Below are 24,042 nucleotides of genomic sequence, written 5' to 3' on the forward strand. Positions count from 1 at the left end.
CTCCTGCAGGATAAAGCTCCTGCAGCTCTGGGGAAACGCCTGACAAAGCCGCTTAAAGGAGGAGGGGCTTATTTGGCCCAGGGTTTCTGGGGCTTGTCTATGGCAGATGGTTGCATTTACAGTGTGGGTCTAAGATGAGGGGCAGATTTCTGAGGTGAGTGCGTGGTGGGGCAGGGTACAGGAAGCAGAGAGCAGTGCAGGAAGAAGGGACAGAAGACAAGATGTCCTTCAAAGGCTTGCCTCTAGCCGGGCCCCACCTTGCACAGTTCTCCCCACCTCTTAAGAGGCATAGTGTCACACGCCTTTAATCCCAGTACTCTGGAGGCAGAGGCAGGCGGATTGCTGTGAGTTCGCTGGTCTACAAAGCGAGTCTAGGACAGCTAAGGCCACAAAGAGAGACCTTGTCTTGAAAAACAAAACAAACAAACAAACAAACAAACAAAAGAGCTGCTTCCCTCTCAACAGGAGTCAGTATTGGGGATCAAGTCTGTAATACATAAACCTTTTAGGGAGATACCTTCTTATCCAAAACACAGCAGAATTGTACAAAAACATTACTGGAAACTAAAGACAGAACCAAACCTAGGAACAAGCCACTGTCCCTCCTGACCCCACCACCTGCAGACTGTGAACTCCACCAGCACAGAATCTTTGACCAGACCTTGCTATTGCCAGGCACTCCGTGCCTGCCACTTGGCTGCTTCTGGGCCATGTAGGTGAACTCTTCTCTCACCTGCCTGACCTCTCAAGGGCTGGGGCCACTGCCTGGAAACACCTGGGGGTCTTCAGGGATGTGGGTCTTACAGTCTGAGAACTCTAGCATCTGGTAGAAGGAGTCCATGATCTGAGGGTTGAGATTTGTGGAAGCAAACCCCGACTCCACCACATCATGGCTATGTACAAAATGCTCAGTCCCTCTAACCTCGCTTTATGTGTGAAAAGGGACGCAGCCTTCAAGCTGCACATGACAGGTGGTTAACACACTGTGGTCACTTACTATTAGCTTACCTACCCCATGTCACTGAGGGCAGCGTCACCTGAACTGTGAGCCTCAGGGATGCCTGAGGCCCTGGCCCAGCAGTCAACCCAGCCTCCATTCTCCCTTTTAGACACCTGTCACCTGTTGGGTGCCATTTGCATGGCAGGCACAGCTCTGGGTACCAAGGGCTCTGCAAGGTGAAGAGAAAGGCCCTAGCATCCTGGGGTTCACATTCTTCCTCCTTTGTTTTGTCTTGCTGAGATAAGGTCTCGCTGTGTAGCCCTAGCTGGGCTGGGGAATCACGATATGACCCACCACAGCTGGCTTCAAACTGCTGTCCTCCTCCTTCAGTCCCCTGGGAACCGGGACTAGAGGTATGTGCCACTATGCCCAGCCCTAGCTGAGAAAGCAGGTGGCCTCTGATGTGCACAGAAATGCATGCAGGGGAAACATAAGCTCGTGGTAAAAGGATGTGGCTCAGATGGTGTGCTGGCTAGTTTTATGCCAATTTGATCCAAGCTAGAATCACTGATAGGAGGGAACTCAACTGAGAAAATGCCTCTGTAAGATCTGGCTATCGGCAAGTCTCTCGGGTATTTTCTTCATTAATGATTGATGGGCTCCCTTTGTGGGTGGGGCCACCCCTGGGCTGGTAGTCCTGGTTTCCGTAAGAACCGGGTTGAGAAGCAAGCGAGTGGGCAGCGTTTCCTTCACAGCCTCTGCTTCATCAGTTCCTGCCTCTATGTCCCTGTCCCCTCTGCCTTTGATGACGAACTGTTGTATGGAACTGAGTGAAATAAACTCTTCGCTCCCCCAACATGCTCTTGTTCATGGTATTTAACCACAGCAATAATAACCCTAACTGAGACAAGTTGGTACCAGGAGTTGGGTATCACTGTGCCAGACCTGACCATGTTGTTTGGAGGAGGATTGTGGAAGGACTTTGGAACTTTGGCCTGGAAAAGCCACTGAGTGTTCAAAGCTTGGTGGGCTGTTCTGTGTGAGTTTAGAAAATTAGAATGTTGAGAGACATGCAAGCAATGGAGGCCTGGTTTCAGGGGGACCTTTTTGTGTGTGTGTGAGTGAAGACGCTGTGGTGTCTGGTCAGCTGCGGCTGAGGAATCAGCTGTGATTAAGAAAAGACCAGCATCATTGTGATGAAATCTTCTGGGAAGTGTTTCCTTAGGGTCAGCACACAGAAGCTGTGGTCCAGAAGCGGCCAAGGCTGTACCTTGAGCTGGTAGCTGAATTAGGTACTGTAGTCACCCGAGTGGTATTGACTTTGAAGGCATGAGGGGTCATGTATCGCAGCTGAGGCTTGGCTGGAGTCCCTGAAGAGAGCCCAGGAGAGGCTATGGATGAAAACAAAGCGCAGTTGCAACAAGAGACCTCCACAGTTTTGGAGATGCCAGTACCATGGGATGACCACCAAGAACAGCAGTAGCAGTGGAGTGGAGACAGCCAGAGCTGGGAGACAAGCTGTGTGTGCTGCAGAAGGCAGAGCTACAGAAATGACGCAAGCCCTTTGGAGGAGCCCAGAAGATGGTGAGTGAATCCCAGATGTTGGACATTGAGCTATTGGAATATGATTTTGCTTTGTTCAGACTGTGACTGTGCCCCGGTTCTTCCCTCTTGAAGTAAATAAAATATTTAATTTATTACTTTCTTTTTTACTTTACTTTTTTACTTTTACTTTACAGGAGCCCACAGTTGAGAGACTTTAAACTTTTAAAGAGATTTTGGCATTTTACAAAGACTTTGAATATTAAAAGGAAGTTTGAATATCTTTTTAAAAGACTTTGCACTTTTTTTGTTTTTGTTTTTGTTTTTTAGACAAGGTTTCTCTGTGTAGCCTTGGCTGTCCTGGACTCACGTTATAAACCAGGCTGGCCTTGAACTCAGTGATCCGCCTGCCTCTGCCTTCCAAGTGCTGGGATTACAGGCGTGCGCCACCACGCTCGGCAAGACTTTGAACTTTAAAATGTTTGAGTTTTTAAACAGTAAGACTTTTAAACTTTGGAATGTTTTATGAAATCTTGGAGATGAGTTAAAAAAAAAAAAAAGGAAGGTTGTGGCTTAATAGTGATGTGTATGTGTGTCAAGTTGACAAGGGGTCAGCTGTAGGGAATTTTCTTAATTAGTGATTAATATGGGGGGTGTGGGCAATCAACCCATTGTGGGTGGGGCCCCATGGTCCTGGGTGCTATAAGAAAGCAGGCTGAGCAAGGCATGGAGAAGAAACCAGTAAAGTAGCATCTTCCACGGTCTCTGCATCAGCTTCTGCCTCTAGGTTCCTGTCCTGCCTGAGTTCCTGCCATCACTGCCTTTGATGATGAACTATTAAAAGGAACTGTGAGCAAAATAAACCCTTTCCTCTCCAACTTGCTTTTGGTCAAGGTGTTTCATCACAGCAAGAGTAACCCTGACTAAGACAGGTAGGGACTCTGGCAAGTAGCTGATCTGACTATCAGAGAAGGAGATGCTAGTGCCAAGGCTTCATGGGGCAGAGCACAGGAAGCCAATGTTGCCAGGGTGAAGAAGTAGGGTAAAAGCGCTGGGTGTTCCTAGGGATGTCCCCTGCCCATTCCAGTGATGTCTGTGGTGGAGCAGACATGGGGAGGTGGGAAAGGAGAGCTGGCTGTGGGTCCAGGTTACTGGGGGTTTGTCTGCTTTTACCTAGTTGCCTGTGAGTCATAGTCTGGGCACAGAGTCTCTAAATCACTGTCCCCCATCACCTTTCCTCAAGGCCTGGCCCTTTCTCTTCACAAAGGACCTGGTTCATTGAGTCTCCTTCCACAAATTGGTCACGTCTACTAGGAACCAGAACTTGGGGTTTTGTTCACTTTTTAGTTTCCGTTCACTTACTCATTCAAAAACTATTGGATGGGTGTGCAGTGTGTGTTGGGACCTTTACTGGAGCCTGAGGATAAGTCAGATGGCTTGGTATGTTCTAGTAGCCCAGAGGCCAGAAGTTTCATGGCCTCAATTTTCCATCTGTGAAACAGGTGGTCTCCAAAGGGCCATCCACCTGTAAGTCCCTTCTCTTCTAGAGCCCCGAGGATAGTGGAGGAGGCAGCTTTCCCAACCCCGATGTACAATAAAGGACTTCAACTGGAGAGACAAGGGACCAATGGGAAGAGAAATGGACTTTCTCCTATTTTTAGATCTAAAAGTTTCTAGAGGCCCCGTGAGGGGGCTGGCCATTGAGCCTGGCTGAAATCTGAGTCTGGTCCCAATGAGGGGCCTGGCCACCAAAACTGACTTGTAGCTAAGTCTAACTCCCCAGAAGCCACATGGTGGCAGGGGACAACTGATCCCTACAGTGTATGCTCTGACCCTACACGAACTACTTGCTGCCTTTAGCACCACAGGCCAAACACAAGCCTTTAGCACATGAGACTTCGCAGGACACTTATCTATATGATAGCAAAAAATGAGAGCCCTTCCTCACAAACACTGAAAATATAGACAACGGCATATTTAGAAAGTCACCGGCTTGCAAGGGTGACATTTGTTTTGGCCAAGGATCACTAAGCTAAGTTGTCAACAGAAAGGTCATTCTTGCTGTGCTGTGTTTGAACTTTACAAGGATGGGAGTGGGAGGAACAGCCAAAGCAGCCTCCACAGGTGTCATTGCTTAGAGGGGTCATTACCCCATGTGGAGACGCCCGGCAGGTTAGTTTCGTTTCTTATCATTGTGAAGACATACCAGACAGAAACAACTTGTAGGAGGGAGGATCTATGTAGCTGGTGGTTTCCCTGAGTTTAGCTCCTGGTTCAGAGCCTGTGGTGGGGTGGGTAGAGCGGGGCACAAAGAGAGACCGAGAAAGCCAGGCTCCCAACGGCCCAGCTTCCTTTCAAAGGCCTCATCTCCCACAGGGGCCACCACCTCCCAGGAGTTCCTTGGGCCCCAGACCCTGTTTTCAGCACACCGACCTTTAGGGGACATTGAGATAAACTACAGTACAGATCACAGAAGAAATGGAAGGTTAAAAATAATAGAGAGAACTCTAGGCCACTGGTTCTCAGCCTTCCAAATGCTGCGAGCCTTTAATATAGCTTCTTGTGTTGTGGTGACCCCCAACCACAAAGGGGTCCTCATGTTTTTGTTGTTACGTCATAACTAATTTTGCTACTGTGAGAAATCATAATGTAAATATCTGATATGCAGAACATCTGACTGTGTAACCCTTGTGAAAGGGTCATTTGACCCCACACAAAAGGGGTTACAACCCATAGATTGAGAACCACTGCTCTAGACAAACAGGACTGGAGAGACGGTGAGCTTGGGAGACAGCGGTGGCCTTCAACAGGAAGGCAGACACAGATGGGCATAGCCGAAGAGACTCTGAGCAGGAGGAGTCCCACCCCACCCCCCCAGGCCCCATTCCCACCCCACCCCCAGCCCCACCCCAGCCCCAGCCCCACTCCCCATCCCCGGCCCCCTCTCTCCCCCTCCCCCCCCGGGGTTGACTGTGATCCCATCTCTACTTTGCTCTTTGTTTTGAATTTTCACAATAATAAAGTAAAAAGACTGCCCAGCTTCTCCCATAAGAAGCTGGGGACTCCTAAAATAAAGAGCCTACTTACTGTCTGATGCTTCAGATTGAGTTTGCTCCAAGCACAGTGTCCAGTACTTCTAAGAAGTGGCCATGGGTGCGCTTTATACATGGGTTGTGTATAAATTGCAGTTGTTGTTACGTCGGAGGTTTGGGACAAAGGCAAGATGGCCTGGACCTTGTCTTCTGACCCAGGAGCCCACACTTTCAAAACACTGGACAAAGTCAGCTCCAGGATTCCTAAGACCCAGCTACAGGGCCCTGAACTCACTGAATAAGGCTGTAATCCCAGTACCATCATCATCATCATCACGCCACGCCTCCTCCCCACTCCCCTTTTAGAAGTCTCTGCCCCAGCCTAGCCTTTCAACTTCACTGGCCTCCTCCTGTGAGATCAGTGAGCCACCTGAGAGATGCCTCCACAATAAGTCTGCCTTTTTACTATAAATTCTGCTCGATTTGATTTATTATGCCGCTGGAGAAGCCACTCAGCTGTGAAAAGGGCTTTAGCAACAGTTCTAAAAATATCCTTCTCTGGACATTACCTTTTCCCAGAACATACTCAGACAATATTATCGGGTAGCATGCCTCAAATACAGGGACTAGAAGGGAGGCAGGCCACAGCTAGCTGTCACCATGGGTCTGTGGGTGGAAAGCCCGCCATGTGCACAAGCAATGCTCAACATTAATAATGGGTGATGTTCTTTTCGATGAGGTAACTTCACCGAGGCAACCCAAGGCCTTCAGTGAGACAGTACCACACAACAGACGAAGCACTGAAACAGAGCTGGGGCCGCTTCAAGCCTCGTAGTTCCTGTGAGAGCTGCCGGAAGATGGTACCTCAGAGACTGAGTCAGGTGGGAAACACCAAATCTGAGCTGTCCCAGCCAGTGTCGTGTAAGCAAAGGGGGCCACAAGAGAAGAGTCCCATCCCTCCGCGGCACCGCTATGGGGCTGGGCTCAGCTGAAAGGCTGGAAATGGCGCACCCAGGTGTCTAGGTGGTCTGGGGTTTGCCCTCTGTGTGCATTTTAGTTGTTGGACCCTGCTTACTAGTGTTAATGAACCTGCTCCCAAGCATTGCAGTGTGCAAAATGTCTTTATTCTGGGTTCTAAAACTCTGGCCATGTGACTCACAGTGAGAAGCCGGTGGTGCCCCTGGAGACAGCACAGAAAAGTCTGGTTTCACAATGAGGGTTGGAAACTGCCAGCACTATTCTGAGAGAGCACATGTGCACTGGGGCGTCAGCCAGTGGTGACTGGATGTAACTCAAGGGACCCTCCCTTCTGCTCCCTGCTGCCCCCCTGGAGCAGCCTGGGTTTAATTTGCTTCTTATTTATACACAGAACAGTGTAAGTATTGACCAAGATAGCATGTGAGGCTCAGGACAGCTTCCCCAGCCTAACACATCCCAGCTCCACGTGTGGAAGGTGTGGGGCACTCAGAAGCCCCAGAGAGCTACCCCACATGGGCCTGAGCCCCATGCAGCCCTCAGCGAGGTGGCAGAGTCCAGCTCCAACAGGTCCAGACAGGCGAGGAGGGGACACAGCCTAGCCATTCCACTGACCTGAGCTTGCCCTATTCCCATAGGCAGAATGTTCCTGGTGATGGGCTCTACCTGTCACTCCCTTGGCCCAGCTGTGCTCTTGCTACTGGCTGTTCATTAACACTGGCTGTGAAAACCTTCCGCGTAGGATTGGGGCTCCCTCAAACGCATCACTCTTCTGTACCCTCTTGCTATGTATCACATTCCCAGGTTCACTGTCCTGGGAAAGACAGCACCAGTGTGTGAGTGTGTGTGCATCTATGTATGTGTATGTATATAAATGTGTGTATATGTATGTGTGCACATGTGTGTGCATGTGCACATGCATATGTGTGCATGTGGGTATATGTATGTGTGTGTGTATTGTGAATGTGTCTGTATGTGCATATGTGCATGTGTGTGTACATGTGTGTATATGTGTGAATGTGTATGTATGTATGTGCATGTGTGTGTCTGTGCATCCTACTGTCGGCATCCTGTTCTGCCACATCTCCTCTCGGTGGCCTGTCCCATTGAGCCCAGCCTTTTCTGCACTTCACAGTTGGTGGCACTGCTCCTTTGACCTCTGCACCTGGCTACGCAGCCATCCTCCAGTGAGTGGGTGGCTGCATGGCTGCCAGCATCCTGTTGCCATTAACGAACTTCCGGTGATGGACTTTCTAGGTTTCAGGGGTCAGTATTGGCTAGACTGTCCCCTAAAATGGTCTGTGCAGCCAGAAGCTCCAGCAGAAGGGAGTTCACGGTTCCTTAGATCACCAGCAGCCTCTCTCAGGATCAGGGAAGAATTTGGACCTGATGGGTGATATTGATTTGTCACTGTTTAGTTTCCTTCTTTCCTTTTTTCCTTCCTTCTTCCCATTCTCCTGTCTTCTCTCTCTCTCTCTCTCTCTCTCTCTCCCTCCCCACTTCTGTACTGGATTTTGAACCCAGGACCTTATGAATGTTAAGCACCACCAAACCATACCCCTACCCCCAACTCCCCCCAACTCCTAAACTGTATCTCCCCCGCCCACCCACCTATATTCTCCAGAGTCTTGCTATGTACCCCAGGCTGGCCTGGAGCTCACGATGCCCCCACTTGAGCATCCTGAGCACTGGGATTAAGGGTGTGTGACATTTTGTTCTTCAGAGCTGAGGAAGCCCGGGGCCTCGTCCATGCTTGACCACTGGGCTGCATGCAGCTCTCCTCCAGCTGCTTTCAGCTACATGACGCATTACTGGGAACCACAGACACTCTGCTATACAACAGAGCCACAGAACTACCCAGCTGAAGCTGGGACCTTCTGACCAACTGGTCCCCTACCCGCCACGGCCTCCGATGACTTGATTTTCTTCCTAGCTATAGGATCTCTGGGCTCTGTTTTCCACACAGGAGCGAGAGAACATGTGGCAATTGTCTTTCTGTTACTGACTCCTTTTTCTTTCTCTTTAAACAATGTATTTCCATTTTCAAATTTTTACTGTATGGGTGTCTTGTCTGCACACGTCTGTGCATCATGTGTGTGTCTGGGGTACATGAAGGCCAGAAGAGAGCATTGTACACCCTGAAACTGGAGTTACAGATGTTTGCGAGCCACCATGTGGGTGCTGAGAGTTGAGACCTGGCCCTCTGGAGAGCAGCCAGTGCTCTTAACTGCTGGGCCTTCACTCTAGACCATGACTTCTTTTTCTTTTGTTTCCTTGTTTGAGACAATGTTTCTTTGTGTAGCCCAGGCTGTCCTGAAACTCAGTCTGTAGACCAGGATAGCCTTGAACTCAGAGATCTGCCTGCCTCTGTCTCTCAAGTGCTTGGATTAAAGGCATGCGTTACCGAATGCAGCCTGACTTCTTTTTTTAAACGCAAGTTCTCCAGTTTCATGCATGTTGATACAAGTGGCAGGCCTTCCTTCCCCCTTGAGGATGAATAGAATCCCATAATTTACACACACCACAGTGTAGTGGATGTACACATGTTTTTGTTTGGATCCCAAGTGTGGGATGGGGAACGGACCTGTGAGAGAACAGGTGATGTTTATCCACTAGAAGACGAACCACCTCATGCGGGGGCTTGGTTTTTGCCAGCTGAAACGCATCTTAGTACAGACTCTGAGAGGAGATATATATGTGAGCGCAAAACAGGAGGCGGGGGCTTTTTGGGTCTTGGTATTGTTTGGCTGTTCATCTCTCCACTTCGAGCTCCTAGAGCGAACTGCTCCAGAGAAAGCTTCAGGGCTCCAGGTTCCGGCTGCTGTTCCAGGTCCCAGCAGCAACTTTAGCTGGATTGCTGGTCTCTGAAATCCTGCCGACTACGCCAGGGGAATTGCTCCCAGGAACTGAGTTCAAAAAGGTCTACTTCTGTTCCCATTAACCTCTTTTCTCTCCTATCTAGGGTAGGTGGGTTGGAAGGGAGGTGGAAATTGAAGAACTCCAAATAAAGTAGGGTTGGAAAAGGTGGAAGCCTACGCCAGTTTCCTTACCCACTAATCCACTGAGGCAGGCAGATTGACTCCATACCTGGGCTACTGTGAAGAGTACTATAATTAGCCTGGGAGTGCAGCTGTTGGGCTTTCTACACTGCAGGACTCTGAAGACCTGTGAGTACACAGAAATAAAGTTAAGGCACAAGATAATCAGGGCTGTTGCCCTGATTCTCCATGCTGCTCATTGGAGGGGTCGCTGTGTGCTGAGAACCTGCTGGAAAGATGGCCCTGCGGTGGCCAGGTGCTGTGGCGCACATCTGAAATCCCAACACTTTGGTGTCTGAGGCAGGAGGATCTTGAGCTCAAGCCAGGCTCGGACAACTTAGTGACAGCTGTCTCAAAAGAACTAAAAACCAGACAAACAGCAATCAGATGATTGTGTGAACTCATGTCACTCTCGCAATGACCCAAAGCTCCCCCTTTTCAGATGGGAGCATGAAGGTACAGGTCACAGAATATGTAAGTCCACGCCAAGGCTTTGGACTCTGAAGCAAAATCCAGATCTGTGGAGACTGCACAGAACACAGGTACCTAAGGTCCTGGAGGTAGTCACTGTGGCTTCCTGGGAGAGGTGACAGACACTTCATCTGAGCATTGAAGAACGGACAACAGGAACTGACCAGGCAGCAGCACAGGATGTGGTGGTCAAGAGGAGGGAAGGCTACCTGGGGGTGACAAGAGCTGTTTGGGCAGTCTAGCCTGGAGAGTGGGTAGTGGACACGAACCAGGCCCCTGAGCAGGGCCAGGGGAAATCCAGACATGCCCAAGCCCTGTGATTCCATGACCAGGTCAGGATAACCCTCCCCGCCCCCACTGATGAGCCATCAGGGACAGGTCACCTACCTGTATTCCCTGGACTTCGGCGCAGGCGCAGGTCAGCAACATGGCTTATTTACATCCCCAGGTCGAGGGGAAGACCCAGGAAGTGTGGCCAAGGCCTAACAAAATCTCAGGCTAATAATAAACGCCCTGAGTAATGAGTGGTGTGGGCCAGGGCAGGCAGGAGGCTGGAGCCGGTGGCACAGGAACGTGGTGAGTAGCCAGCTGTGGTGGGTGCGGGCCAAGAAGGTACTCTGGGGGCTGTGGATCCGGCAGTGCTACCCAGCTTTGGGACAGCCCAGTGAGACACACAGAAGACTCCAGGGTCAGGTCTTGCCTGCCAGGGGTTATGGGGTCAGCCAAACAGGCATGACCCTTCTTTTTTTTTTTTTTTTTTAACCTATGTGTTTCAGCTTTTCTCCTTGTGCCCCCTGGATTATTTTTAGGTGAATCTGGTGGTTTTTAGGTACCTCAGGATTCAACATTTGGAACTCTGCCCCCCACTTAACTGCCATGACTTTCTAAGAACTCTTTTTTGTGTGTTTTGTTTTGTTTTTCGAGACAGGGTTCCCTCTGTGTAGCCTTGGCTTGTCCTAGACTCGCTTTGCAGACCAGACTGGCCTTGAACTCACAGAGATCCACCTGCCTCTGCCTCCCAGAGTGCTGGGATTACTGGCGTGCGCCACCATGCCTGGCTAAGAACTCTTACTATCACAAGGAGCCTCAGAGCACAGGTGTTGAGCAAGGAGTGCATGGTGTCCTCGGTGGATGGGTTCAAATCAGGTCCTTCGAGGCCCACAGGGGGAGTCAGGTTTTGTATTTCAGCCTTTACTTATGCCCATTCTGCCTTATTTTCCTTGCTGATTATTGTTGATGAACTAGGGCTGTTTAGCCTGTAGTCATACTGGCATGGTTTTAAAGGGTTTCCTCCAAGGCAGAGGTTCCTCGCCAGGTCTTTCTGCTCACTGCGGCTCCATCTATCCCCAGACCCAAGGTTCTCTCAGGAAGGCTTTGCTAGGAGTTTTGTCTCTGTCCCCCAACCATGTCCATCAAGGATGCCAATAAGTTTCACAGAGAATCACATGAGGCAGTGAGGAAATGTCAAAGGACCTGCGACCAAGAATTAGGAAGCATCCAGAATGTTCCAGAACTCACAGTAGCTTCCTGGAGTTGCAGTGAGGACAAGGACAAGTAGAGAGTTCAAGTCATCGTTGTTTGTTGTTTGTCACTTGCCCTTGGCCTTGCGTCAGTCTCTTCTCTTCACCTACAAAGTGGACCTCAAAACCACAAACTTGCTTTTGACTCCTCAGACTCTTTTGAAGAGTCACAAACAAAGGCTATGGGAAGTAAAAATAAAAAACAAAAATTAGCCAGGGTTTTATTTTAGTGAGACCCTGTCTCCACCCCCCCAATAATAATAATAGTAATACTGATGATGATATTAGAAAACCATTAAAATGAAAGTAACTGCCTTAATATGTTTCACATTAACAATTTTGTTTTGTTGCAATAGAAAAATGTTTTTGTATAAAAAAGAAATAAACCACAAGTATTTGGTTTAATAGCAAAAAAATCTGTAGTTTGGCCCTCCCTGTGTTCTTAAAGCTGTCCGAGCGTTTCACTCTACAGCAGCGTGGGACTGCTCACTCACTTTGGTGTCTGGCTGGTTTTAAGGAAGTCTTTCCTTCCTCATTCAAGGTGTTCACGATAGCAGCCAAACGTGTCCTGTGTTGTTGGTTTTCTTTTCCTTTTTCTTTCTTTCTTTCTTTCTTTTTCTCTTCTTTTGGTTTTTTGAGAAGACAGGGTTTCTCTGTATAGCCTTGGCTGTTCTGGAACTCTCTGTAGATCAGGCTGGCCTTGAATTCAGAGGTCCTTCTGCCTCTACCTCTTGAGTGCTGGGATTAAAAGTGTGTGCTACCAACATCTGGCCTGTGTCCAGTTTTTAAAAGGTGGGAACAAACAAAAGCAAGAGTTCAAAGTTGCTTCCTACATGCCTAGAGTCATGCGTGAGGAATCCCTTCAGTTTGGGACTTGGCAGAGAAGCACCAGAAGCCGCACCCCCACTTTGCACACCATAGCAAGTGACCCCCTTGGTCCTCTGTAAAGAAGCCTGCAGCACCATATTGCAACATGCCAGGTCTTTTTGTGTGGTGGAAGCTGCTGTCTTGGCTTTTAAAACATGCTTCGAACTAATCTGCTGCAGAGGTCTCTCATGCTGCAGCACCTGCCGTCTAGCCAAGAATGTCACGAGGCCCCTAGAAATTGGGGGTTCCGCTGACTCATGGGTTTCAGGGTACACTGGAGTCTGTGTTGATTTGAACCCAGTGCACAGGGCTAGGTTACAAGAGGAATTCCTCCTTCTCTGCTAATCACCAATGGAGCTAACTCCTTAAGTCTCTTTGCTGCTCGGCTCCCGTCAACCTTGGAGGTCACTTGCCCATCCTAGGGGCTGGGCGGTGCTTCTAGACTTTACATGTATCTGGGTGGTGGGTGACCTCTGCCCTCTGTTCAACCTGTGTCTCCCTATCTGACCCAGGGGCTGTGGGGGCTCCAGGCCTCTCTCCGGCTGGCCCACTCATCTGACTCACAGGGAGGCCAGTAGCTCCACTTAAATGATTTTCTGTTTTCAGTATAGTCACAATTGCGTAGCCATGACGGAAACCTAATTTTAGGATGTTTCCACTATCTCACAAAAGAAATCTTGTTAATCTTCATCTCTCCCAGCTCCAGCCGCAGGCTAGGCTAATCCATCTCCCGTCTCTATCGGTTTGCTTGCCGATCTGGATAGTTTGTCTCAGCAGCAGCGCACTCGGTGCGTGCTGTGACTTCCTGTTCCCTCTCACTTCACATGTTTTCACAGGTCACCCATGTTGTAGCATGACCATGTCCATAGCTAAGTGATATCACATTTTAAGTACAGACTGCATTTTTTTTTTTTTAAATCCATTCATCAGCTGACCAGCGGTTTGGGTGTGATTGCGACTCTCTGGGGACTCGGAACAATGCTTTTGTGAAAGTGTCTATATTTTGGGCAGGCAATGCTTTCATCCTTTCATTCTTTTGGATGAACAGCTTCCTAGATGTGGAATTGCTGGCTCGAGCGGTGACTCGGTTGTTTCAAATAATTACCAAGCCACTTGACGAAGTGGCCTCAACATTGTGTGATCCAACTTAACGCACAGGGTCCTCACTGTCTGTCCCTGTCCTCCAGGGTGTGGCATCCTGCTATTTTGAGTTTGTCTTTGCCCCATCCTGAGCTGGGCACTTTCCCTATGCACGTTGCTCACTCAGGCATATTTTGGGGAAAATGTCTATTCAACTCTTTAGCCCATTTTTCAAAAGTTTTAAAGGCCCAACCCTTAGTTTAGTTTAGTTTTGTTTTTTTAAATCAATTTTGGGGGTGTTTATTTGTTTGTTTGTTTTTCGAGAGAAAGTTTCTCTGTGTAGCCTTGGCTGTCCTGGAACTTGCTTTGTAGATCAAGCTGGCCTCGGACTCACAGTGATCTGCCTCCTCTGCCTCTGAGTGCTGGGATTAGAGGCATGCGCCACCGTGCCCGCCTGGCTCTTTTGAGTTATTTTTTTAAACTGGTACTGGGTAAGGACTTACCTGCATTATTTTGCATGTGTCTATTCCGCTTTCCCTTCAAGAATGGTATAACATCTTAAATGTACCACCTCCTAATTTAAGTAATAGACACCATTCATTGAAAAGACTGGGGTTGGCCCCCACTGAATGCTTTATAGTCTTGTAAAGACACTGTGTGTTCATACACACAGAGACTTGCTTGTGCTCCCTATCCGGCTGCACTGGCTGGACCCTGACAACGCTGGTACCACCCAGCAGACGGCAGCATCTCCATACTGTTTCATAAGCAGCAAGTGTGAGTCCTCCAGCCTCGCCCTTCTTTTTAAGATGATTTTGAATGCTCAGTTCCTTGCAAACCCCATTTGAATTTTTAGGATAGCCTTTTCTGATTATGTTTTTTTTTAAAGTCATTAGGATTCTGTTATAGCCTGTATGATTGGTAGGTTGCTCTGGGCCATACTGACTTTTTAAGTCTTCCACTTTGTGAATGCCAGGATATTGTTTGGCTTATTTAGGTAATTTCTTTCCATAATATTCTCTAGTTTTTGGCATATACTTCTTTCACCTCATTGGTTAACTTTGCTAGGTATTTTATTTCTTTCCTTTTTTTTTTTTTTTTTTTTTTGGCTTTTTGAGACAGGGTTTCTCTGTGTAGCCTTGGCTATCCTAGACTCGCTTTTGTAGACTAGGCTGGCCTTGAACTCACAACAATCCGCCTGCCTCTGCCTCCTGAGTGCTAGGATATTTTATTTCTTTTTATGTCATTATAAGCTAACCTGTTCCTTAATTTCCTTTAGGATCATTCTTTGCAAGCCTATGAGAATTCAATGGCTTTTGATTGAATTTGAATGTCAATGCCGGTGGTGCACACCTTTAATCCCAGCACTCGGGAGGCAGAGGCAGGTGGATCGCTGTGAGTTCGAGGCCAGCCTGGTCTACAAAGTGAGTCCAGGACAGCCAAGGCTACACAGAGAAACCCTGTCTCAAAAAAACAAATATAGCCGATTTTAGGATAAGATCATATCATCTGTGGACAGAAGTGGACTTAAAGTTGTTTGTTTGTTTGTTTATTATTTTGCCTAAGTGCCAGGCTTTTACTCTAATTTCGTCAGTATCCACAGATCCATGTTCACCAAGGATGCCAATACATAGTTTCTCAGAGAAGTGGATGAGGCATTGACCAGAGGCCACCTTGACCCAGAAGGAAATGTCACAGGACTCAGGGCTGGGAGTTGGGAGTGGATGAAGGCTGCAGTTTTGCCTCGTTCCTGCTCTTGTCTAAAACACTTTTCAGTTTTTCACCATAAGTATGTTATTGTCTGTACAATCCTTTATGCTGTTTTTATTCCTAGTTTATTGCATCTGGTCTTTTTGTGTTTCTTTGTTTTATCATGAAGAAGTATTGGGTTTTGTCAAATGGCTTTTCTGTGTCCGTTGGGATGACCGTGTGGTTTCTTTCTTAATTCTTTGGCTGTTGCACATGTCACTGATGGCTTTCGGTGGGACTGAACCCCCGAGCCCTCTAGGAACAACCCACCTGTGACGATGGTAAATAACACACTTCAGGGTTCAATGTGCTGCTATTTTCTTGAGAACTTGCCCCTGTATTCATAAGGCATATTGGTCTGGGATTTTTCTTTTCTTTTAATGTCTCTCTGTGGTTTTGGCATGAGATGTGTTTTGTCTGATAATAGTTGTAAATTTGCATCTGCTCTTTGGGCACTATTTGCATGAAATATCTTTTTTTGTTGTTGTTGTTTTGTTTTGTTTTTCTAGACAGAGTTTCTCTGTGTAGCCCCAGCTGTCCCAGAGCTCACTCCGTAGACCAGGCTGGCCTTGAATTCAGATATTCTCCTGCCTCTGCCTCCTGAGTGTTGGGATTCAAGGCATGTGCCACCAAGGCCTGGAGATGCATAAAATATCTTGAGATGCATGAAATATTTTGCTCCGTATTTTCACTTTGAATCTTCTGTGTCCTTTGATCTAAGTGTTGCGGTTGGGGTGTAGCTAAGGGGTGGAGACTGCGTAGCAGGCTCTAGTCCCCGGGCTCCCTCTAAAAAGCCAACAAAAACAAAAACAAATCTTCTATAAATAGCATAGAGGTGAATCTTGTGGGTTTTTGCAAATCTATCTTCCTTTAAACAAGAGTGCAGACAATTTATATTTACTATTTTTCTGATAAAAAATGATTTCTGCTGTTTATATATTGCTTCTGTTTTATTTATTTTGTACATGAACGTGTGTATGTGTCAGGGCTGGGTGCCAAGGTGAGTGAATGGAGGGCAGAAGAGAGCTTGTGGGACTCAGTTTGCTCCTCTTCCTCTTCCTGTGTGGGTTCATGTTACCAAGCACCTACACCTGACAGAGGCACTGCCTGGCCCTCTCTTCTGCAGATTTTTAATTTATCTTCTTAGTGATTATCTTAAAGATTACACTTAACAATGTGATCTTGTGATGTCTTAATTTGAATATCTACTTAGTTTCATTAATATGCAAAACTCTGTTCCTAAAAGTCGCTCCCCTTTTCCTTTTATGTTGTTATTCTTGCATATTTTCTCTTTGGACATCGAATGCCGATTAACATAGGCTTTTTTTTAAGGTTTATTTTTATTATTTTTAATACTTTTATTCCATGTGCATGGTGTTTCGCCTGCCTGTATGTCTGTGTGAGGGTGTCCCCTGGATCTGGAGTTAGAGACAGTTGTGAGCTGCCATGTGGTTGTGGGAATTGAACTCAGGTCCTCTGGAAGAGCAGCCAGTGCTCTTAAATGCTGAGCCATCTCTCTATCCCCTAACATAGGTTTTAAATAATTGTCTTATGTAGTGTCTGTTTAATTATGTAGCAAAATGGAGGTTTCAACTCATAACAAGTATACAATAATTCAAGTTTATCTTGGCTCGCCTGGTGGTACAGGCCCATGATCCCAGGCACCCAAGAAGCTGAGGTAGGAAGATCACAAGTTCAAGGCTCTATGTAGGCAAGAGAGGAGGTTCAAAGTCAACCTGGCCCAACTTAACAAGACCTTGTCTCAAAATAAAACAAAGAGCTGGGGATTGTACTCACTGGAGGATGCTTGTCTGGCATCCGTGAAGCCCTGGGTTCACTCAAGTGCACACGCGAACATGCGCACATATGCACACATGCACATGCACACACACACATACATACACACACATACACACAAACATAGATGCATACGTATATATGTATATATACAAACATTAATTAATTGATTGATTGATTGATTAAATACCCAGACATGGTGGCTGGTTCATGCCTTTAATCTCAGTGCACAGGAGGCAGAGACCCTGAGTTTGAGGTCAGCCTGGCTGACATAGAGAGTTTCAGGCCAGCTAGGCCTATATAGGGAGATCTTATGTCAATAAAATAAAATAAGACAGAGACTGGAGAGATGGCTCAGCAGTTAAGAGCACTAGCTGCTCTCCCTGGGTTTGATCCTCAGAACTCACATGGCAACGATAACTCCAGTTCCAGAGGCTCCACAGGCACTAAGCATGCACGTGGTGCACAGACATACATCAGCCAAGACACCATATACACAAAAAGAAAACAATAAAAACTAATGTTTTCCTCTGTGTTTTTTTTTCTTTTCCTTTTTTTTTTTTGAGACAGAATTTCTCTGTGTAGCCTTGGCTGTCCTGGACTAGATTTGTGGACCAGGCTGGCCTTGAACTCACAGCGATTCACCTGCCTCTGCCTCCTGAGTGCTGGGATTAAAGGTGTGCACCACCACACCCAGTCTCCTCTGTGTTTCTTATCCTTTCTTTGATTCTGTCTAACCACTTCCGTTTCAGCATGAGGGACTCTTGGTAGCCTTTGGTACCAGCAATGTGTTTTGTTTTTTGTTTTTGTTTGCTTCATGTTGTTTTTAACCTTGAAATGTCTTAATTTCTCTTTCATTATTGACATGCAGTTTTGCCAAGGACATAACTTGTGACTGGCAGCTTTCTTCTAGGCCTTTATATCTGTCGTCCCCTTCTGTCTCTCCGTTAACTTTCCAGAAGGTCCCTGGTACATAACAGGTTTCCTTTCTTCTTCTCTTTGTAATGACGATGTGTGTGTGTGTGTGTGTGTGTGTGTGTGTGTGTGTGTGTGTGTGTGTGTGTGTGTGTGAAGTCGGGGGGTGGGGGGGGCGGGGAGAAAGACCATGTGCCACAGCAGGCATGTGGAGGTTACGGAAGAATTTAGTGCAATCAGTTCTCTTCTTTAACCCTTATGAGGATCCCAGGGGTCAGACTGAGCCTGGCCAGGCTTGAGAAGCAAACACCTTTCCCCGCTGCTCCATCTCCCAGGTCCACAGGCTGCTTTTGTCTCCCTGCTTTCACAGCTCTCCTCATCCTCAGGGTTCTATGATTTTATTGTATCATGGCTCAAGTTTGAGGGTTTTTCCCCCTTCCTTTCTTCCTCTCCCCTCTTCTCTCCTCTTTCTCTTCTCCACTTCCTTCTCCCTCTTCTTCCCTCCCTCCATCGCCTTCTCTCTACAGTGTGAGGTATTGAACCCAGGATCTCATATCTATAGGCAAGTGCTCGAGCACTGAGCTGTAGCCCAAGCTTTTACATTTTGTTTCATTTACTACTTTTAGTTGTGAGCTAGTCTTGCTAAGGTGGGGAGCCTGCCTCAGCCTCCCGGGTGGCTGGAGTCATAGGCCTGACTTATTTTGGTTTGCCGGCTCGGACCTTGAGCTCCCCAAGTGTGCATTCATATCTTTCTTAAGATTTAGGAAGCTTTAAATGATTTAAATCAGTGCCCAGCAGCTGTACGTATTTCTGGGTGCAGTGAATTTTCCATTTGTGTCTACGTTAGGTAGGATGATCGGCCTACCCAGCGCCTGACATTTGCTGTGTATGTGCTGAGAACTAAGACCCTCTCTTCCAGCATTTGCTGTGTGTGTGCTGAGAACTAAGACCCTCTCTTCCAGCAATCTTAAGTAGAAGTTATTGTTAACTGTAGCTCCCTTGCTGAGTAACAGAACATAGGTACGCCCTCCCATCCCCTCATAACCCTGCTCTGTCCGTCCCTGTCCTTTCCTGGCTGTGGCAGCCACTGCTCTCTCTGCTGTTGTCAGTTGACTTTACTGATTGTACCAGAATGACATCATACAACTGGGTGGTGGCGCACGCCTTTAATCCCAGCACTTGGGAGGCAGAGGCAGGCAGATCTCTGTGAGTTCGAGGCCAGCCTGGTCTACATAGTGAGTCCAGAACAGCCAAGGCTACACAGAGACACCCTGTCTTGAAAAAAACCAAAACCAAAACCAACCAAATAAACAAACAAACAAAACCCCAAAACAAAAAGAGAGATCATATGACTGACTCTTGCTTTTCTGTTTTGGCTTATTTTGATTAAAATAATGTCTTCTGACTCTATTTATGTTGTTCAAGCAAAACAGAATTTCATCCTTTATTGACTGAATGATTTTCCATCACATAGATATCACATTTTCCTTATATATTCATTCATTGTTCTGCATTCAGGTTAATTCCAAATTTTGCCAACTATGATAATCATGGGGGTGAAGCTATGTCTGACTCTTCTAGTTTCATTGCCTTCGGACAAACCTGCCCCAGTTACACCATGACCAAGGCAAATTATAAAATGAGGCGTTTAATTGAGGGCTTATGGTTCCAGAGGGTTAGAGTGCGTGGCCATCATGGTGGGGAACATGGTAGCAGGCAGGCAACATGGTGCTGGAGCAGTGCATTTATATCCACATGCGCTAGGCAGAGAGAGGCAGAGGGAAACACTGGGAATGGCGTGGGCCCACAGGGATACACTTCCTTCAACAAGGCCACACCTCCTAATCCTTCACAAACAGTTCTACCAACCAGGGAACAACTCTTCAAACATATGAGCCTATGGCGGCTGTACTCGTATAAACCACCACAGCACCCTCCGGTGGAATTGCTGGGCCATGTGCTGGCTCTATTTTTTACCTTTTAAAAAAAATTAAAAAAAAAAAAATATATATATATATAAACACACATTTATTTTATTATACATGAATAAAACAAGCTACATACATCAGGGAGAACCATGTGACAATCATGAGTTATATAAATGTTACATTCATAGCGATTTGGCTATATGACTTTGTCAAACTTGAAGTAAACATCTTTCCTATCTTGTGGGGTCTAAATTTCTGAATAAAATTCAGTATCTATCATATCTCATCTCTATTAACATAAATCCTTTATTTTGATCTAAAAAGATCTTATTCCCCTAACCAACTAAACTTGATTGTAAAACCCAACTATCTGGTCTTCAACCCCTCTTAGGGACTTGAGAAGGAATAAAACTTAAATGCCTGGGTGAACCGAATATATATCCTAAGTCTAACAGATAGATATGAGTCTATAGATATATATGGTAAAATAGTTAAATAAGGTTTTCAAAAGCCTCAGAGACCCCCAGAATATGGCATTTAAAGACGTTTTTATTATTCTAAAGATCCTTTGACAGTAAGACAAGTTAACTCCTGGTAACACACAGCCTACCTCAAAGAAGATGATGAGCATCAAAGAACCTCCTTAAGGAGATGGCTTCAAATGTGGCAAAGAAGCCATTGGGAAAAATGTCCTCATTTCTGCCAGACAGAATTCTGCCTAAAAATGAGCAAGCTTAGATGCAGGCAGAGTCAATGGCCAAACTCTGCCAAGACAGGGTAAGCAAGTCCTCAATAGTTCCTACCTCATGAATAAGTCTGCCAGAGAGATTGGGCTAGAAGGCGCAAGATGAGGCTCCAATGTTATAGAGAGTGTTGGGTGGCTGTTCAGGCAGTAAATTGTCTCAGTCATTTTTTTAATTTTGGAAGCTATTTTTTTTTACTTTTTAAACAAACTTTCCTAATTGTTTTTTTGTAGTTGCTGTACCAACAGTGTGAGCATTCCTTTTCTCCACAGCCTGGTCATTAATAACAACCAATCTAATCAGGACTGGGGAGTCCGCTGTGGCTTTCCTCATGAATGGTGATGCTGACTTTTTTCTCTGATGCCTGTGAGCAATTTCTGTGCTGTTTTTTGAGAAATGTTTGTTAAGGACAAGTGTGGTGGCACATGCCTGTAATGCCAGCACTTGGGAGGCAGCGGCAAGTGTATCACTGAGTTCAAGGCCAGGCTGGCCTATAGCACAAGTCTGGGACAGCCAGGGCTACACAGAGAAACTCTGTGTCAAAACAAACAAACAAACAAACAAAAACACAAAAACAAAACAAGACAGAGACAGAGAGAAAGAGGTTTGCTAGAATCTTTTGCATACTTTTAATAAGACTGATGGATCTTTTGCTGTTGTTGTTTGGGTTTTGGTGTTTGTTTGTTTGTTTTAAATTGACACTTCAGTTCATTACAGTCTGGATAGTGGCTCTTGTTGGTCCTTGCTGGGCTCCATACAAGCAGGCATCCCTCTGTCCCAACTTTGTAACCAGTGGTTGGGTGGCTGTCTGCAGCATTGTGTGCAGATTCTTAGCATTTTATTCAAAAATGAAACAAGTTCATACAGAGTGCAAAGTAGCAAGAAATTTTATGAGAAGCAATAGAAATGATCAGAGCACACGGCAAAGGAGCATCCGGAGTGAAGAAGACTCAAGAGCCCAGTTACTATTTGGGGCTTTCCTTTATGGGGTTCGAGAGAACGAAGTTTGGTTGCTCAGGGTGTACTATGGGCCGGTCTCTGTGTTGATTGATAATAATTTTTCTTTTTCACACATGTCGCTTCCCTTAGCACATTTGATTTTAATCACATGCATGCTCAATTATACATATTCATAAGTTGGTAGATAGGGGATTCTCCCTAAAAGTGTTGGCCTGAGGACACAGTTTTGTCTTATCACATATGTACCCCAAAACCAGGTCACTAGATTGCCCCTTCTGTTCTTCCTATTGGCACACTCATTGAGAATATGTTTGAATAGGAACTAAATTTGATGGTTGTTAGGAGTAGAGCAACTTACCCTGTCAATAGAGAGGTATAGCTCCCAAAAGTGGGGGTCTGAGGTTAGTAGGTGCATTGTTTGAAGAGGGGCGGGAGTGTAGTAGGTACAGGGGTGGGAGCTGGTGGCCAGGAGATGGGCTTGCATAACCAAAACCAAGTACCACCTAGGCCACTAAACTAACCCTGTGTTTGCCTACTTGAGTGACACCAGCACTATGACTGGGACTCCAGTGTGACCAGGCTTCAGTGTGACTAGGTGTCTGCCCACTGTGACTGGGGTTACTCTGTCCCACTGTGACTGGGCATCGCTCTGTCTCACTGTGACTGGGGTTACTCTGTCCCACTGTGGCTGGGCATCCCTATGTCTCACTGTTGCTCTGTCTCACTGTGACTGGGGTTGCTCTGTCCCACTGTGGCTGGGCATCCCTCTGTCTCACTGTGACTGGGGTTACTCTGTCCCACTGTGGCTGGGCGGCCCTCTGTCTCACTATGACTGGGGTACTCTGTCCCACTGAGACTGGACATCGCTCTGTCTCGCTGTTGCTCTGTCCCACTGTGGCTGGGTGTCCCTCTCTCACGGCCGGATGTGATGGCACACACCTGTAATACCAGCGCTCTGGGAGGCAGAGGCAGGCAGATCTTTGTGAGTTTGAGGACAGCCTGATCTACAAAGGGAGTCAAGAACAGCCAAGTCTGTTACACAGAGAAACTCTGTCTCAAAAAACAAAACAAAACAAAATATTGTAATCAAGCCACCATTGATCAGCCAGGGCCACAGAACAGACTTCGGAGCTGAACTGCAACCCCGAGCCCGAATACCAAGGAATATTTAGGCCTGCAAACCACAAACATCTGTCCAAGTTATTGTTACATTTTTCCACCAATCAGGATAGGAATTGGTTTCTGGGCCTGGGGACATGAACTTGCTTGACCCTGCCAGCAAGATGGGGAAGTTGTTCCTGAGATGGCTGGACTCAGACAACTGTCTCCTTACAACAGAGGTTGTTCAGCTATTGGGAAGTCCCCAGCTCCCCTCGGGCCTGGGACCTTGAACTTTAGTTCCCCCCTATGATTAAATGGAATCTGAAAACAAAATGGCTGCACTTAGAAGAACAAGTTTCCTTTGCTTGTTCCCCATAACATCATGGTTTGCTTTTGGGTTCTCCAGACATGGACTGTCAGCCATTTTGTGATGACTCAGTCCTCTGACTTCTGACAGGTATCTCGGCCCACGCTGGGCATCTATATCACTGCCAGGTCATCTGAGCATAAACTGGTCCTTACAGCCCTTTGCTTCCTACAGCTCCCCCTCCCATCCCTCATGGATAATGAGGACTAGACAGACATCAAGGATGAGGAGAAAGTAAGTGGAGACCCAGGGAAGAGAGCTGGACTACATGGAGGGCAGTGTGGGAGCAGGCAGGTGCAGCTATGTTAGGGAGGGGCCATAAGAGAGACCGTTTTACAAATGGGAAACTGAGGCATGAAGAGTGAAAAAGCCACCTCAGATCACTGCTGAGGTTGGAAGCCAGCTTTGTCGGGCTGCCCTCTGCCTGCTGAAACAGAGAACATCTCAGGACAGGGCAGGAGAGGCCACCTGGCTTCCGTTCACCCTTCTGCCTTCCTAAGGCTCCATCCTCTCTCTCTCTCCACAGGACTGGCGGCCAGGGTGGCTATGGCATCCTGCCCCAAAGGGCAGTACTGGGACTCCTTGTCGAAAACCTGTATCTCCTGTGCAGTGACCTGCAGCCAGAGAAGCCAGCGCACCTGTACAGACTTCTGCAGTGAGTTTTGGCTGCTGAGCCATTCCCTCACCTCTCCAGAAGCCCCCTGGCCTTTCTGCAGCTGAGTGGAGGAGACGGGGTGGAGGAATGAGATACTCCAAGTGGTCTCCTTCCTCAGCCTTGGAGCTGTTTGCAAAAGTCCGTTCTTTCCTGCCGTGGGCCATTGGCAGTTGTCTACTCCCCCACCCAGAATGCATTTCTCTAATTTTCTCTCAGCTCCTTTTCACTCAGCCTTCAGTGCCTCTCATCACTGTCCTGGAGGACTTCTTTGACCACAAAGGAAGAATTAGGCCTTACCATGTGACTTTCTTCATTTGTGTCTCATCTTTTAAAATTTTTTCTTTTCTGATAATTTAATACAT

At 47.0% G+C, this 24,042-nt stretch overlaps 1 protein-coding gene across 1 annotated transcript in view; it reads left to right on the forward strand.

Annotated features, from left to right (window-relative positions):
• Tnfrsf13b (TNF receptor superfamily member 13B) overlaps positions 1–24,042 on the forward strand; it is a 47,438-nt gene that overhangs the window by 7,438 nt on the left and 15,958 nt on the right. Inside the window, exon 3 of the mRNA XM_051167285.1 lies at positions 23,552–23,680. Coding sequence (XP_051023242.1) covers positions 23,552–23,680 — 129 coding nt within the window. The remainder of the gene's footprint in view (positions 1–23,551; positions 23,681–24,042) is intronic.

The sequence above is a fragment of the Acomys russatus genome, chromosome 25 (genome assembly GCF_903995435.1).
Source record: "Acomys russatus chromosome 25, mAcoRus1.1, whole genome shotgun sequence".
Classification (NCBI taxonomy): domain Eukaryota; kingdom Metazoa; phylum Chordata; class Mammalia; order Rodentia; family Muridae; genus Acomys; species Acomys russatus.